At 37.3% G+C, this 15126-nt stretch overlaps 2 protein-coding genes across 4 annotated transcripts in view; one reads left to right on the top strand and one right to left on the bottom strand.

Moving 5' to 3' along the window:
* Positions 1 to 830, bottom strand: part of LOC103397634 (leukemia inhibitory factor receptor-like) — a 14627-nt gene extending 13797 nt beyond the window's left edge. For 2 of the 3 annotated variants that reach the window (XM_008335969.3, XM_017042914.2), the window contains exon 1: positions 592 to 758. The gene's annotated coding sequence lies outside the window, so the exon portion shown is untranslated. Of the gene's footprint in view, positions 1 to 591 lie in introns of all 3 variants that reach the window. The other variant, XM_008335970.3, reaches the window with a different exon arrangement.
* Positions 831 to 1843: 1013 nt separating this feature from the next.
* On the top strand, positions 1844 to 9986 carry cep78 (centrosomal protein 78). The gene is made up of 16 exons (XM_008335972.3): positions 1844 to 2047; positions 2914 to 3182; positions 3469 to 3644; positions 3747 to 3819; positions 3935 to 4038; positions 4133 to 4307; positions 4400 to 4513; positions 4726 to 4796; positions 4887 to 4992; positions 5393 to 5507; positions 5703 to 5745; positions 5844 to 5978; positions 6086 to 6163; positions 7605 to 7786; positions 7945 to 8071; positions 8642 to 9986. Exons 1-16 carry the CDS (start codon positions 2037 to 2039, stop codon positions 9065 to 9067), a joined length of 2205 nt encoding a protein of 734 aa, XP_008334194.1. The 5' UTR covers positions 1844 to 2036; the 3' UTR covers positions 9068 to 9986.
* The last annotated feature ends 5140 nt before the right edge of the window (positions 9987 to 15126 follow it).

Raw genomic sequence — 15126 nt, 5'->3', positions numbered from 1 at the left:
AAAAATGTCAGTTATGTCCAAGACTTACACGTTGAAGAAATGTATTTTCACATGAAACTGTGTATCATCTCAAGGGTGTGATACGTGATAACGTAACAGTATATAGCGGTGCATTTTGTTTGTGAACAAAATATCACTATAATGGAACACGTTGAAACCCCAGTGACGAACGTCATCTAAGAAATACTGTCTTACTAAAAATATTGTAGATATTTCAAAATTTTCTTCTTAGAAAAACAACAGGACCCCTCAAAATATCAACATCATCATCGCCATCACGGGACGCTTTGCGCCATTAGCACATTAGCAACGGGGCAACGTGATTCCACTACAGCCCACTCGGTGTAAACAGCGGCAGACAACGACTATATAAAGTCTTGTAGATAAAAAGCATTAATGTCTTCACTGTCGCATTATTGGAGAATATTCTTCAATAAATAGTTCGGGACATGTGTTATTTTTAAAATACCCTTATTGTCCAGCACCGCACTTTTTGACAGGCCACTGATGTTTGGGTTACACACTGTTAGCTAAGGTAGCGGACATTCGCCTACGGGTCGTTTATAAAACACAAATAACGCCAGAAATTACCTGTGGTGAAACGAAATAATCCCCTCTGTGGTGTTGTCAGCTATGTCCAAGTATTTAGAATATTCTTTAAGGAAAGATGTCCAACCTTTTCAGTGGCTCGGATGTTCTTTCGCAGTCCTGTCTCCACTCAGCACAGTGTTAGGGGCTGTTCCCAGTGAAGCCCCACTGGTTCGGGATTACTGGAAAACCGTGTACCAAGGAGCTTGATCGGCAGCTGCATGAACCAATGAGCCTTCTTCTTTCTATCTAACTCAGCTGGAAAAGGGCGTGGTTGTTGCCAAAATTGTAAAAGTGACTGTATTCTTATCTCAACATTATTCATCACCGTCGTTCATTTATCAACATCCAACCATCCATCCATTTTTATCCGTTACCATGTCGCGGGGGCAGCAGTTTCTATGACCACCACCCAAATCACACTGCACCGTACCAACCCCTCTCCCCCCGAATCTTCCTGCGGGTGGTGAGTCCACTGGAAGGTACCAACCTCCCTACCCGGGATTTGATCTTGCCCAGGAGGTGAACCCTGGGGTTCCACACCAACGACAGAGACATTGCCTCTGGGCCAAAGCGCCACAATTTATTAACACATGTTGGTATTTTTAGATTTACTTTCTCATCAATTAATATCATATACAAGTACTTAAATTATTCGACGGAAGTGTCGGTAAAAATCAATGAATAAAAAATAAATTATCATTAAGGCAATTATTTGCCTTATCTTTTAGCGGTATTGCCTTCTGTTTTTATGTACTTTTTTTTCTTTTTCTTTCTTTTTAAAAAAATAGACTAAGATACCGTTAGGGTGAAACTGTTTGTCAGCAAAAAATAAAAATACAAAGCCTTATTACATTGTATAGTTCTGAGACTTGGTATAGTCTCAGAAGTATAAGTAGAAGAACGTGCTTAGATTTAAAATCATATGCATAAATTATATAATAATTAAACAATGCTTAATGTGAAAAGGTGCACTTTTAGATTTATTTTATTTTATACTAATAAAACTTGTTTTACTAATAATAACAATAATAATATAATAATTATTTTTTATTTTTTACATATAATACATACATGTGGAGTATATACAGCTCTTTTTTCACTTGTTATCGTATTGTAGTGATTAATGTAATATGTTTATAATGGACTTTGCTTTTAAAATAATTAATTTTGTAATAGAACCTGATATACTGTACAGTATTTGTTGTCAAATTAATTTTCGACTTCTGCTTTATGGCGGTATATTCCTTTGAACACCCACCGCACCAGAAGGGGGCAGCATATCTCTATGTGAAACGTACGGTAGTGAAGGAAGGAAGTTGACAATGATCGCCTTCTGCTGCAACACCAGCGCCACATTTGAGTAGCGTTTGTTTGGTCGATAACAACAGTCAGTTGGAGTCGACTTTGTTGTCAGGGTAGACAGTAACACGTTAAATACTTCAGTTATGGACAACAGGTACATCTTTTATTCAAGTTTCTTAAGATGTTTATAGTAAAGTTTTTCGGCATTGATCCTGCAGATTCTGCTAACAGTGTTCTTTTCTGTCACTGTCAACGGTCGCCAAGCGTTTAGCTTGATGACGCCACTTACAGAATGGTCGTTTGTTTTTTTGTTTTTTGTTTGTTTTTACATTAATTGCTATTAATTCAATTTAGGTAATACATTGTTTATTTATACCTTGTTTCACTGTAAACACGTTTACGGTACATTAATGTCTTATAATCCAAACCAACGCCCAAATGAATGAAACAATTGACGAGCTGAGATCTCCCATTTATGTAAATTCTACAATAACTTGTAAAATTAAAACTAGCCATTTATAAACTGGCTTTTTATTTGCATTCAGTGCTATGTTTCCCAGTTTCAGTATTTTTTACAATAAACTTATTGTCTTGAGAATTGTTTTACAAATTCCCTAGTAAATGGTTGTTGTTGGTTGTTTTGTTTTTTTTTTTCCTTCAGCTTTGTCCCTTTTTTTTTCAGGGGTTGCCACAGTGAATCATTGTTTTCCATCTCTCCCTGTTCTCTGTATCTTCTACTCTGACTCCAACTATCTGCATGTCCTCCCTCACTGCATCCATATATCTCCTCTTTGGTCTTCCTCTCTTTCTCCTACCTGGTAGCTCCATCTCTAACATTCTTCTACCAATGTATCCACTGTCCCTCCTCTGCACATGTCCAAACCATCTCAATCTGGCTTCTCTAGCTTTTTCACCAAACCTGTTGTTGACTCTATCACAGGAAATCGTATAATTTCAATTCTATATCTCTTCTTGTAAGAATTTGCCTTTATTGACTTTTTTCTTTAATTTTCCTCCCAGATCAAAGATGGTCCCCGATAGTAGTCAGATTCGTCGGCAGGGGGCCCAGGACTTTAGGGCCTATTATGAATTTGCCTGTGCTCGACAGGACTCTGTGCCTCTTCCAGCTGTTAAGATGAATGCGCACAAAGGGATGCTGCAGTTCAATGGAGACAAACTCAAGGTCACCGACTGGCCGCCGGTGCTCGCCTCAATATCCATCAACAAACACCTTCATCACATTTCAATAAGCAGCACGTATTATGGCGCTTTGGGTTCTGGAAGTTCAGGTCAGTCAAAATAAAGATAAAGTAAATTCAACAAGTCTAGTCTTTGTGACTGTATTAAGGAAGTGGAAGAATCTCAGTTTTGCCCTCCTGTGGCTTTGCAGTTAGAAGGTAGAATGCAAAAAATAGTAGTTATAAACACACAACACAACAAAAAAAATGTAACATGGACATAGATAAATTACAATGTCTATTTATTAATATAAATTTCCTTCTCATTTTCCTGGAAACCTTCACCTTCACTCTTTCTTTCATTTTTATTTTACATAAAACTTTTCATTTTTTTTAGATATAAGGTACTATAAGACTGGCTTCAGGAAGAGAATACCAGCGGTTTGCTCCAAAGACATGACGTTCAAGCTGTGCAAGGCCATAAAGGAGTGTCTGACTGTGTCCTCCAGCCTGAAGACCCTACAAATAAATGGACTTCCACTGAGAGAGAGGGACCTTGTTTTGTTGACAAAGGTGCATAGTTATTAAAAATGAAATCAAATTTTTTAGACACTTTTTTTTAAAAAGAAAAGTAAAGTATAGAAAAAATAATTAATAACACTCATCTTTTTTTAGGGCTTGGCAAAAAGTGTCTCACTGGAGAACCTTTCTCTGGCTAACTGTCCAATCTCTGACCAGGGTTTGGAGGGTACAATTATTCGTCTTCATTCAAATTTTCGTTTTTATTTTATATTTTTATTTATGTTGCGCTGTATTTGTACATGGTGTTCTTTTTAACTGTTTGTGTTTGTTTTATATTTCAGTGATTTGCCAAAGTGTGAAGTATTCTCCAGTCATCCGGACTGTAGATTTCACAGGCTGTAATATCACATGGCGAGGAGCAGAGCACGTGGCCAATGTCATCAAGGTGAAAATATGAATGAATTCTCCTGACAATACCTAATCATATGTAAATCTTTGGCCACACTTGATAACACTGTGGTTTTTGATTTGCTTTGTAGCATCAAGCCATGCACAGACATAGTGCTGCCTGGGCAGAATCTCTTAGGTACCGACAGCCTCACTTTGAGATGATGGGCGGTCTCCGCCGCGTCACCCTGAACTGTAACACTTTGATTGGTGACCACGGTGCTGCTGCTCTTGCTCGTGAATTGACAGAAGACCTCTGGGTTAAAGGTGAGTAAAAATTGTTCATTGAGACAAAACGTATCTCCTTTACTAGTTTTATCCAGAGTATAATTTTCATTTTCTTGTCTTGTTAACAACAGCTATTGACCTTCAAAGATGCGGTCTGTCCAATGAGGGAGCTCGGCGTCTGCTGGAAAGCTTGAAATCTAACTCTGCTCTGTGTGTAATGGATATTCGCTGTAATCCTTTAGTAGGTAAATAACATCCTCTGTGTCTGTCATTCATGACCTTATTTTAAAGGTTTAAACACTAACGACAACACTGACCCTGTGATTAGTGATGTTAGTGATATGTGTTATAATAAGTGTCAGCTCCACTTGAATCAATAACCTGTTTGTGTTACACTGTAATTATTTACCTATGGTTTTGAACCTAACTCTGTTTAATGTCTTTCACTCCTCTATAGACAAAGGCTTAATTCAAATCATAATAGAGAAAGTACTGATGAACAGTGAAGCAGATGAACGCTCACTCGAGGTTAGTGTCTGCAGGTAATGTCATTACTAAAACTGAAAGTGGTTCCGTCATGTCCTTCTTTTGCATGTGTGGAATATTAATATTGTACAGCAATACTCGTGGATCAAACCTGCAGCCACTGAGCCACAGAGAAACACAGGTGTGAGGAAGACATCGGTACCCAGAACTTTCAAAGGAAAGGCTTCTGTGCCGACAGGTATGTCAGTAAAATGTAACTGCATTTATCTCCAACTCTTTATCTCCAATTGAAATTTTGAATTATAACATTTAAGTATGACAATACTTGGGCATGTCAGCAATATTTTATTTATAATATTTTTTAATAATATTTTATATTTTGTCTTACTACAGTTTTTACACCCAGTTCTTTTAATATTTTTTGTATACTACTGGAACCAAAAGAAAAAAGAACAGCTGGTAGATTTCTGTGTGTCACACCTGATTTTATGCCAGGCAAAATGAAACTAATGGAAACATTGATATGGAAAAATATCAATGAAGTTGCAGTCATTTGCTTCTTGGTGGTGTCTTGTATAACATGCTTCCCAAACATACAATATCGACATCTTTAATTAAAATGTCTTTGTCCTTTGCAGCTGCGGGTAAAGTAATATTTGGAGGAAGGGGCTCCGGTGGCGTTCGGTCTCAAAAGCCCTGTTCAAATTCCCACAACATTCCATGGCGTGCTGCTGCACGAGCTGAGCGCCTGAGGTGAGGTGTTGGTCAAAAAAATAGTGAGATTTACAATATTAAATAAAACCAGAACAATTAGGAATGTGTAATTAAAAAACAAGAGAAATGCAACATTACATTGCATTCAAAGTAGAACCGTGTCAAATGAGACATTAAATATTAAATTACAGTATTTAGCATAATAATATTAATAATAATAATAAGTATTTCCAGGGGTCTGCCTCCTCCAGTAACTGTGACAAGCCAAAGTTTTCAGGTAGGTTTTCTTTTCTTTTTGCAAATTCCACATCTAAAGGTAAAAACGCTGCACAGTGAATGTGTAAAATCACAAGAAACTTTTTATTTATTTATTAGCATGCAGCTACTGTCAAAGTTACTGTAGATTCAGAGGAAGAGGAAGAGGAAGAAGTGACTGAGGAAGTGGAGCAGAGACTGAGTTCTTTAAATCTTCAGGAGAAATTGACCAGAAGACATTTGGACCGTTTGCAGGTTAGTCACCGTAGATCCTGAACTCCCCCTGTATTTGCGGAGCGGTTGGTGCTTTTGAAGGCATCCGTCTGAATCAAACATTCTGTGTTCTTCCGTTCGTCCTGTAGATGGAGCTGAAAGCATGTCGTCTGAGTCTGGCAGAGGAGCGCAGGTCCAGACTGAGGACTGAGTCCCGGCTCTTAGAGGTGAGGAAATAACAGAGGAGTTGTCGTCTTTTATAATGGATTGTTCTAGTGTATGTTACCACTTTGGTATGTTTCATTGTAATAAGGTGAAACACAAAACCATTTAGGCCAAAGTCCTTTCCCCCTTGTTACACATTATTAGAAGGTAAATAAAAAAGTACACAACATACATATTACATATTTCAACACATAAAATATATATGTATACATTTGCCGCATGAAGCAATTGCTAGAGTTGGTGCAGCGAATTACTGTACATACTATTACAATAATAGACCTAAGTGCATGAGGGGGCACTGCAGGAGAGGTTTGGGCAAACTGGTTAAAGTAATTTGAGTAGTGTAATTATTTTTTTAAAGTTAAAAAAAGAAATATTAAAAAATGTGCTGTGTGAACAAGTCAGAGCAGATTTGTAAATGAAATGGATTTTTAAATATTTGTAATGATGTGTTTCACAGCTCTATTGACCACTGGAATATTTCTCCATTTGTGATTATTTTGTGTTTAAAGGTTTTTAATTAGGAGTTGCTGAGAACATTTTTTGTGTGATACTTAGGTTGAGGTCTACACTTGGCCTGTGCATAATTGACTGCTGACTTAGTTGATGGTGATTTGATTGTTTGTCATTGTTTATATCCTCATGGTGATTTTGCTTCTCTTCTTCTGTTTGTCATGTGACTGAATATTTATGGTTTGCAGACATAACAACAGACTCAAGGACTGTGTTGTCTTGATATTATCTCTAACACACAGAAGTAAAGTTTAACTTTGGTATGTTAGAGATAAAATACAACTGGATTAGAGTTAAAGATGAAACATAACTAATAGAGCATATGTATCAAACTCAAGGCCCGGGGGCCAAATGCGGCCCGCCAAGCCATTTTGTGTGCCCCGCGAGAGTTTTTACAATCAATCAAATAATAATCAATTGTAGAAACATGTATCAGTCTGTTATGGAGTAGTTACATCTATACCAGTGGTCACTGACCTGTTTTGTTCCAAACTTCTTTTAGACTCTGTTTGTATCAGAGTCTGAATGACCTATTATTTTGTCAGATTAGCTTTGAATAAAGAAAGTAAATGTATATGACTGGATTTTCTTTGAATGAAGTAAATTAGTAAAAATTAAGCACATTTTTTCACTGTGTCCCACTGCGGCCCGGTACCAAATGACCGCCGGACTGGTACTGGTCCGTGGACCAGAAATTGAGGACCCCCGATCTATACAGTCTTCCATTTACAACCGGCTCTTCAAAGGGAACTGTATTGATGATGTGGCCCCCGGTGAAAATGAGTTTTACACCCCTTTAATAGAGGAATGAAAAAATTGAAGGCTGCGGTCAAGCAGGACGCTCCCTGTTTAGTAGATTATAATTTGCCTAATCTTTTTTTTTTGCTTATTTTTATTTCACCATCCTTGATGTAACTTTCTTGTTTTCAGTACGAGTTGGAAAATGCTCGTTTGCGTGACACAAACCAGTCTCTGTCCGAGGCCCTTGCAGCCACTGGTTCTGGATCAGCGCCTCCTGCTGTCCATGCTCTGGAAGACGAAGCTGTGCTGGAGAGCATAGAAACCTCATTCACCAAGTTCCATGCTTTCCTGGATCTCCTTAAAGATGCAGGGTGGGTTTGGACCTTCTTCTTTGTTTTCAACTCGGCCAGTAGAGGCACCAGAGAACACTGTATTATGTGTATATTATTTAATCAATATTGTGTGTTATTTTGCCAGCAAGTCATTCTCTTACTGTTTTAACTCAACTCATTTATTCCATTACGTGTAGCCTAGGTCAGCTAGCATCAATGGCTGGAATTGAGAGGTCAGATTTTCAACCTTTGGGGAAACCTCAGCTGTCCTCTACTGTAGGACGCCATGGAGATGTTATGGAAAAAAGGGACGTCCTTCCTCTGGTATGGACATGCAGTGATAAACTCTAAGTAGTAGTTTGATTTGTATTTGTTTCATCATATTTTACATAATTATATCTTATTTTAATTTATTTACATATAAATATATACTTTGTGTGTTTATATATGTGTATGTATACATATATATTTACATGCATACATACAGTTATAAGCATATCTATGCTATATATTTTTATATATTATTTGCTATATTTTAAATAATTTAACATCAATTTACTATTATCATATTAATCTTAAGTAAAGTTTGCCCTAATTAAAAAAATTATTAAGGTTACTGACCAGTTCATATGTTCTGTAATAGCAAATGTGTTGCAGCTCTATCCTGCCTGTGGATTCTATTATAAGAATAAATATTGTTTTGGTCTTGGCTGATTCCATCAGCAACCACCAGTGTAGGCAAAGGAACATTCAAGAAAAAAAAATTTAAAAAATGAGAAAAACAAAATAGTTGGCAGAGATATTTTGGCCTAAAATGTGAAGTGGTGTAAATTTGGTCCATAACAGGAAACCAGAAAAGCACCAGAATCATTTTCTTCCAATATCTCTCTTTAGGAAAGCAGTTCTCCCTCTGCTGGCCCTGGAGTCTCAGCCAAAACCCCCACACCCAGGCGTTCTTTCCTTGGAGACATGCTGCAGGATCTGCCCGTGGCTAAAACAGTGGGTCCTGCAGCAGAGCCTGGTGTAGGTGGAGAGAAAGAACCAGAACAATATTCAAGGCCTTACATGCAGCAGCTCTCTGGATCTCAGCGCAGCACATGTGGCCAAAAGTCCTTTGGTGAAACTTTTCAGATTCAGCCCAGGGTCGACAACAGTAATCACCAGAGTGGTCCCTATCACAGAAGCCCCTCCTCTTACAGCAGCGGGTCTCATAGTGGGTTGTCAATGAGATCTGGTGTCAGTGACATCATGAGTGACAGGGCAGAGTCTGTGGGATCTGTAGAGTCAGTAAACAGCAGAATAGAAAGGCTAGGCACATGACGTCAGTCAGAATGGTCAGATAGAGAAGGTACAAACACTCTGGAATAACAACAGAAATGTGGTGCTACTCCTAAAATTGTACTGCGTTAATGGGTGTTTTGCAGTTTTTGCAGATTTGTTTTAAGTAACTTCTTATAATTTTTGTATGTTTTTTCTTGTCTCTGTCTTAGCAGGCATGCAGAACTTGAAAACACGTACAATGGGGGGGGGCGGGGGGGTGTAATCACTGAAGTGCCATTGTACACATTTAGTTGACTGTAGAACAAAGTAAACTTTTAAGCTTAAGTTTTTTTTTTTCCATACTGATATCACTGTGTTTTTGCTTTGTGTTAATCGTAATTCTGCACATCCAATATACACAGTAAACATTTCAGCAGATTGATACAATTTTAAAGCAAGATTACATTTTTAGTAAATACATATTTTGCAAATTGACTATTAAATGTGGTTCTGGAATGTAGTATATTGTGTACACGATGAATTTAATGTAGCTTTTTAGTTTTTGTTGGTTCACATACAGTACATAAATTTGAACCATTTGCATCTGTGTCCTGTAGGCTTTATTCACCTACCTATTCAATGGGTATTATGTCTGGTTGTTCAGATCACGAGGATGTGTCATAGGAAGTTTTGTGCAATCTAAAATTAGATTTTCCAGAATTGGTTTTAGGATGTGTCAGTGACAACGCCTTCACAATGAATGTTGCCTAATTTTCCATTTGTATTATTAGTTAATCTCTACTCCTTTTGGTTATACTTCTGAACTTGTTAATCTCAGCATGGTTTGATTCACTACCTTATTTCTTCATGGAGAGAATGGTGAAAACAGAACCTTTTCTTCTATGAAGGGCAAATCCAAACTGTAACTTTTGCCAAATAGAAAATTCAAACTACTGTGTTATTAAAAATGAAAAAAATACATCTACAGTATCAGTGTTTTAAAATTATGGTATAGACACCAATGGAGGTACTTGGCCTGACAGAGATATGGAGAAGAATCTGATTAGGTGAATCACTGAGCTGTTAATTAGCAGTTAATTTATTCATATGTAGTATGTATGTATTTGTAGTATTCCAATTGAGTTTTTATCTGTCTCATGACAGATCAAGAGCTAAATATTTCACTAAACGCAGCTCAAGATGCTATCTGTACTGATTGATAGTTTTTTTTTTTTTTTGGTTTTGGGGTTTTTTTTTTGTTTACCTTTGTTTGTCCTACTTTGCACAGGTTGTATCATTAACAGTCAAAGTCAGTAAAAACCAACCCAGACTGGTCTGTTGAACAAATCTAATTTGTTCAAAGATAAAATTAGCTAAAATAAAGCAAGGTTATTGATCACTGTTTCCTAAATACATTAACCACAGGAATGTTCCCATAGTTTGGTGTGATTTAGTGACTGCTCACCAATAGTTATCAGCTCAGCATTATTTCTTGCAACCAAACCTTTCTGAGAATTTGGAGACAGAATCAACACGACCGGGACAGGATGTTGTGATGTGGCATATCATGTACAGCAATAGTACAAAGGTCTGCATTAAAAAATTCTTTCAAGGTTTCAGTTATCAGCCAGTTGTTTGTCCAAATTTTTCATTGGGGTGCGACCCGATAGTGATGGGTTTGAGGGATTTACCGTCAGCCAGCTGACTGTGCCTGTGACAATCTCATCAACTATTAGTCACCGATGATTCTTGTTGTTATCACTCTCAGGCACACAACCCCAGGCTCCGAACTCCTTCATGGAGCCGCTGTACAGATATGGTGTAACAACTGTTACTTTACTAAGTGCGAACACACAGATGTGGGCAAAATGGAAGACAAAAGAATCCAAATGACACAGTCCAAGCACAGCATGGAAACTGATGCACTTCCAACATTTCTTGCTGCAACAAACAGACCATTGTTGCAACAACATTCCAAAGCCAGAACAGACACCACCCAAGGTCAGCATCCACACTCACACCATTTCATCAACCGTGTGAAATGAAGTCTTACCAAAAAGAAGCACAAAAGTCAATTGACTAAATAATGCACAGAATAATAATAATGCACATTAGGCTGTCTATGGTCGGACAAAGATTTTTCTTTCGACATTCCGTGTCTCATCTTTTGTGTAATCCTTGCCCACTTTAACAATTAATGACAACATTATTGGAAGAATTAGTTTCTATACCTGATTACCTGATTTAAATTTTTTTTTTTTTACAACAGAGCTTTGATTTGGTGACTATTGAACCTTTTGGTGCTAACACTAACCAACGCTAGCTCTGATGACAAATGATTAGCAATCAGAAAGAAAAGAAAAAAATATATACTGTATACATTGTGTGTATGGACATATAAACATATGATGGTTTTAACTGTTTCTAACAGAGATGTATATTTTATATATATATCAGTGGTTCTCAAACTGTAGTTCATATTTTCACATTTACATTTTCAATTGAATAAATCTGAAACATACCATCTACAATTAATACATTTAAACATAAACATCTTTATGAACATTTCTAAACATCTCTCCTCTGTGGTGGAAGCTAACAGTGAAGGTCTATGCTGCAATATTCTAATGTTGGTCATCATGGTGGAGCTCAGAGAGATCAAGGTTTTCTCAGGTGGTACAGAGTAGAAAAAGTTTGAGAACCACTGATATCGTTTTTATATTACAATATTGTGTAAACTGTATGTGTATATTTTATGTGTAGTACTTTTATGTTCTTTATGCCTCAGGTCTCAGTTTTAAACTTGTGAAAAAAGAAAATTAATTTAATTTATTCATTCATTCCTTTTAAGGCAATTCAATGCTTCCAAATGTCAAGGACAGTAATATCAAGGAGTTGCAATCGTCCTATGGTGTGTAAAAAATACAATATAAAACTATTTTCCTTTTAAATAACTATAAAAATATCAAAGTGTTATTAACGCCTGCACAGTAATGGACACTGTGGTGCCAACTTCTGTTGCATCTTTTTTTTTAAACCTTTGAGTTTGATGTAATTTAAAATGTATTTTATTTATTTTTTATGTAAAAGGTGATTAATGTTTTGCTCTAAAGAGATTGTATTCTTAGAAAGTAATAACGCCACTAATCTTTAGGGTTACTTGAGTCCCTAAAAAAAAAGTTTATTGGTCACATGTGTCAACTGTTGTGCAACAGTCGTGTTTGATCCAGGAACTAATGTCCTAAGCATAAACCTTGACACGGTTAAAGAGCTGTGAGAGCAAGCTTTTGTTGTTGCTGAGAATTTTTTAGCACTCTGACACAAAGAAAGAAAAAATCCTGAGCAATGAAGTTCCCAGCAGCAGCACCAAGCATCAGTGATGGTTTGTTTGTTGTCCAAAGACTCACAGCAGCTACTTTTGTGTTTTTTTGGACTTGGACATTGTTTGTTTTAATGTGACACTAGTTCAGCACCTTCTGGTAAACAAAGTTATCAGTGCACCTTAAACAGCATCTTTTTATTGTTCAAGGTAAAGTTAAGCACACACGGGAACGCTGTGTTTGTCATCTGCCAGCCTGACTCCAGACCAAGGTGGTTCTGTCAGTCATTTACAGCACCAACGCAGTTCATGTTAGCATAGTGCTTTTATTTGACTATCAAGGGAACATCAGAGGTTAATGGCCAACTACTATTACATAATGATAAAGCATGGTAGGTATCAGGAAACAACACATCCCATTTGAGGAAACAACAAGACAAACTGGCCCAATCAGAGAGCTTTAATGTTGTCAGACCAAGGACTTCCAACACACGTGACTGTTAAACTTACAACACACCTAAAAGTTAAACTTTCAAATAATACACTGATTCTGTCATATAGGTCTGGGGATCCAAATGTAACATGCAACAGGACTAAGATAGAACAAAGGAAGGCTTCAGGTTTGAGTCCACCAGCTGCCAAGTTACCACTGAGGTTCCTCTGAGCATGACACCGTCCCCACTCACTGCTCCCCTTAAAGCTGCCCACTGTTCACTTTGGTGATGAGTTAAAAGCAGAGGTCACATTTGGTTGTGTGAAGTGGTGAGCTGTGTCACAGTGACAAGGAGTTCACTTTCTTTTCCTTATTCTTTTTCAGGGTTGCAAAGTAGCCGGACTCAATTCTAGTTGGCAACAGGTGATGGTTGAGGGTGAGGGTTTGGGGATGCCGTGGACAGTTTACCTGTTCATCACAGGGCCACGGAACCATCACATTAACACATAGAGTTCTGCTAACCTAATCCAGTGTGTTTGGACTGCCCTAATATCAAGCATTCTGCCCCAGACTGAATCATGAACTACTTAATAAGATGGTTGTTGACACAGTCTGCAGTTGCCTCTTTGTTTTCTGCCGCTATCGCTAACCTCCCGCAGGCTAATCTGCCCCAGGTTATCCCTGTCCTGGTTCTTTTGAAATACAATTTCTGTTTTGATCTTTGTGAGACAGGTGTAATAAAAGAACTTGTTTTTGTCGCTCAAAGGTTGAAGCTACTAATGTACCAAGAAGAGGACTGTTGTGGGCGTCTGACCAGAACTGGCACTCTTACCTGTTAGCACAGCTGCATCAACCACACAGAGCTAAGTTAGAAAAGAAGCTACATCTGTGTTCCTTTGACACCAAGGCTTTCTACTTTCTACCCAGGCGATCTCTGCAAAACCAATGATTCCCAGTGGCCTGGTGTCAGCTCTCTGGACGTGGACACATTCTCAGACGGTACACCACACAAAAACAACTATAAAAACACAAACAAACAACATCGACCTAAAAGAACGTTGCCTAGAGAAACTCAGGTCAGGATACACTGCCAGCTGGACAAAATGACATTACTCAAACAGAAAATAAAAAACTAAAACCAAAAGGTCCTGGTTAGATCACCCTACCCAAAACACAATGTGTTGATCATAACACCACCTGATCTGAAACAGTGTGAATAAACCCTGACACTGGACAACAGCCATGTTTGGCTAAACTAACCTCTCTGCTCTCTCTTTGTTCAGGCCCTCTTATACAATGGCGTCTTGTTCTGGTGTGTATCCTGACTCTTTGTGTTGTTAAATTAATAATTAATTATTTCTATTTTGGCTCAGTTGACATGTGATTGTGTGATGAATTTTAAAGCTTTGCCTCATTACCTTTTCTATTGGGGATTTTTCCACTGAGGATTTCTATGAAATCACCACACCTTTTTTTGCAGTTTTTACACTTTGATGAACAGTATAAATGCTATTGTTTTATTGAAATAAAGCCCACTGGGGAAATCAAAGCAATTATCCCACAGTGGGATAAATAAAAAAAATAATTTGCCAGACCTCATTTGCATTAAGTTTGTGCTCTGTTCTGGGCCAGGACCCGACTTTGGGTACCACTGATGCAAGTAAAAGGCAAGGGAATCATAAATAACGTCCTGCCAGAAATGATCTTCGATCACACGTTTGACATTTGAACTTGAACATATGAATCTTTTTTTAGTTGACCTTTCAGACACCCTCCAACCTTTTTTAAACATCTTGTTTCACTGCTACAAAGTTGCTGTTGTATTTGAATGTTTTTTGAGATAGATTTTTTTTCGTGCTCACATGATTTTCTGTATAAATATTGCAATTATAAATTAAATTATAAATTAAGTCATCTGTCCGGAACTTGTCATGTTTTATGAAACAAAGGAAATTAAAAAGTTTGTAAGACAAAGTAACAAAACAACTAGAGCCACATCTAAACCTGTTGCAAACTTATATAATTTAAACATAATTCTATATATTTAAAGTGTTTGATATGATTAAAAAAGGTAATAAAGTAAGAAAATGTAACACAGCTTAACAAAGACATGACAAATGTCTTAACATGTTTATAACACATTTTTTCTTTTTCTTAAATTAACATCTGCATTACACCTTTTCTGATTTACCCTTGTATTGAAAGACATACAAAAAAGATAGGTCAAAGTGTTTTTTAAAAGGGTAATCATGTTTAATGGTCTACTGTGGGGGCCAGATTTACCATTTTTGTATTTCAGAAATGATGCATGTCTGATGAACTACCAAAATTGAGAAAACATCAATGATTCACACCAAGATTCCAGGG

This window comes from Cynoglossus semilaevis, chromosome Z (assembly GCF_000523025.1).
Source record: "Cynoglossus semilaevis isolate Cse_v1.0 chromosome Z, Cse_v1.0, whole genome shotgun sequence".
Lineage (NCBI taxonomy): Eukaryota > Metazoa > Chordata > Actinopteri > Pleuronectiformes > Cynoglossidae > Cynoglossus > Cynoglossus semilaevis.
Note: the sequence above shows the minus strand (reverse complement) of the source record. Positions and strands in the feature narration are given on the sequence as shown.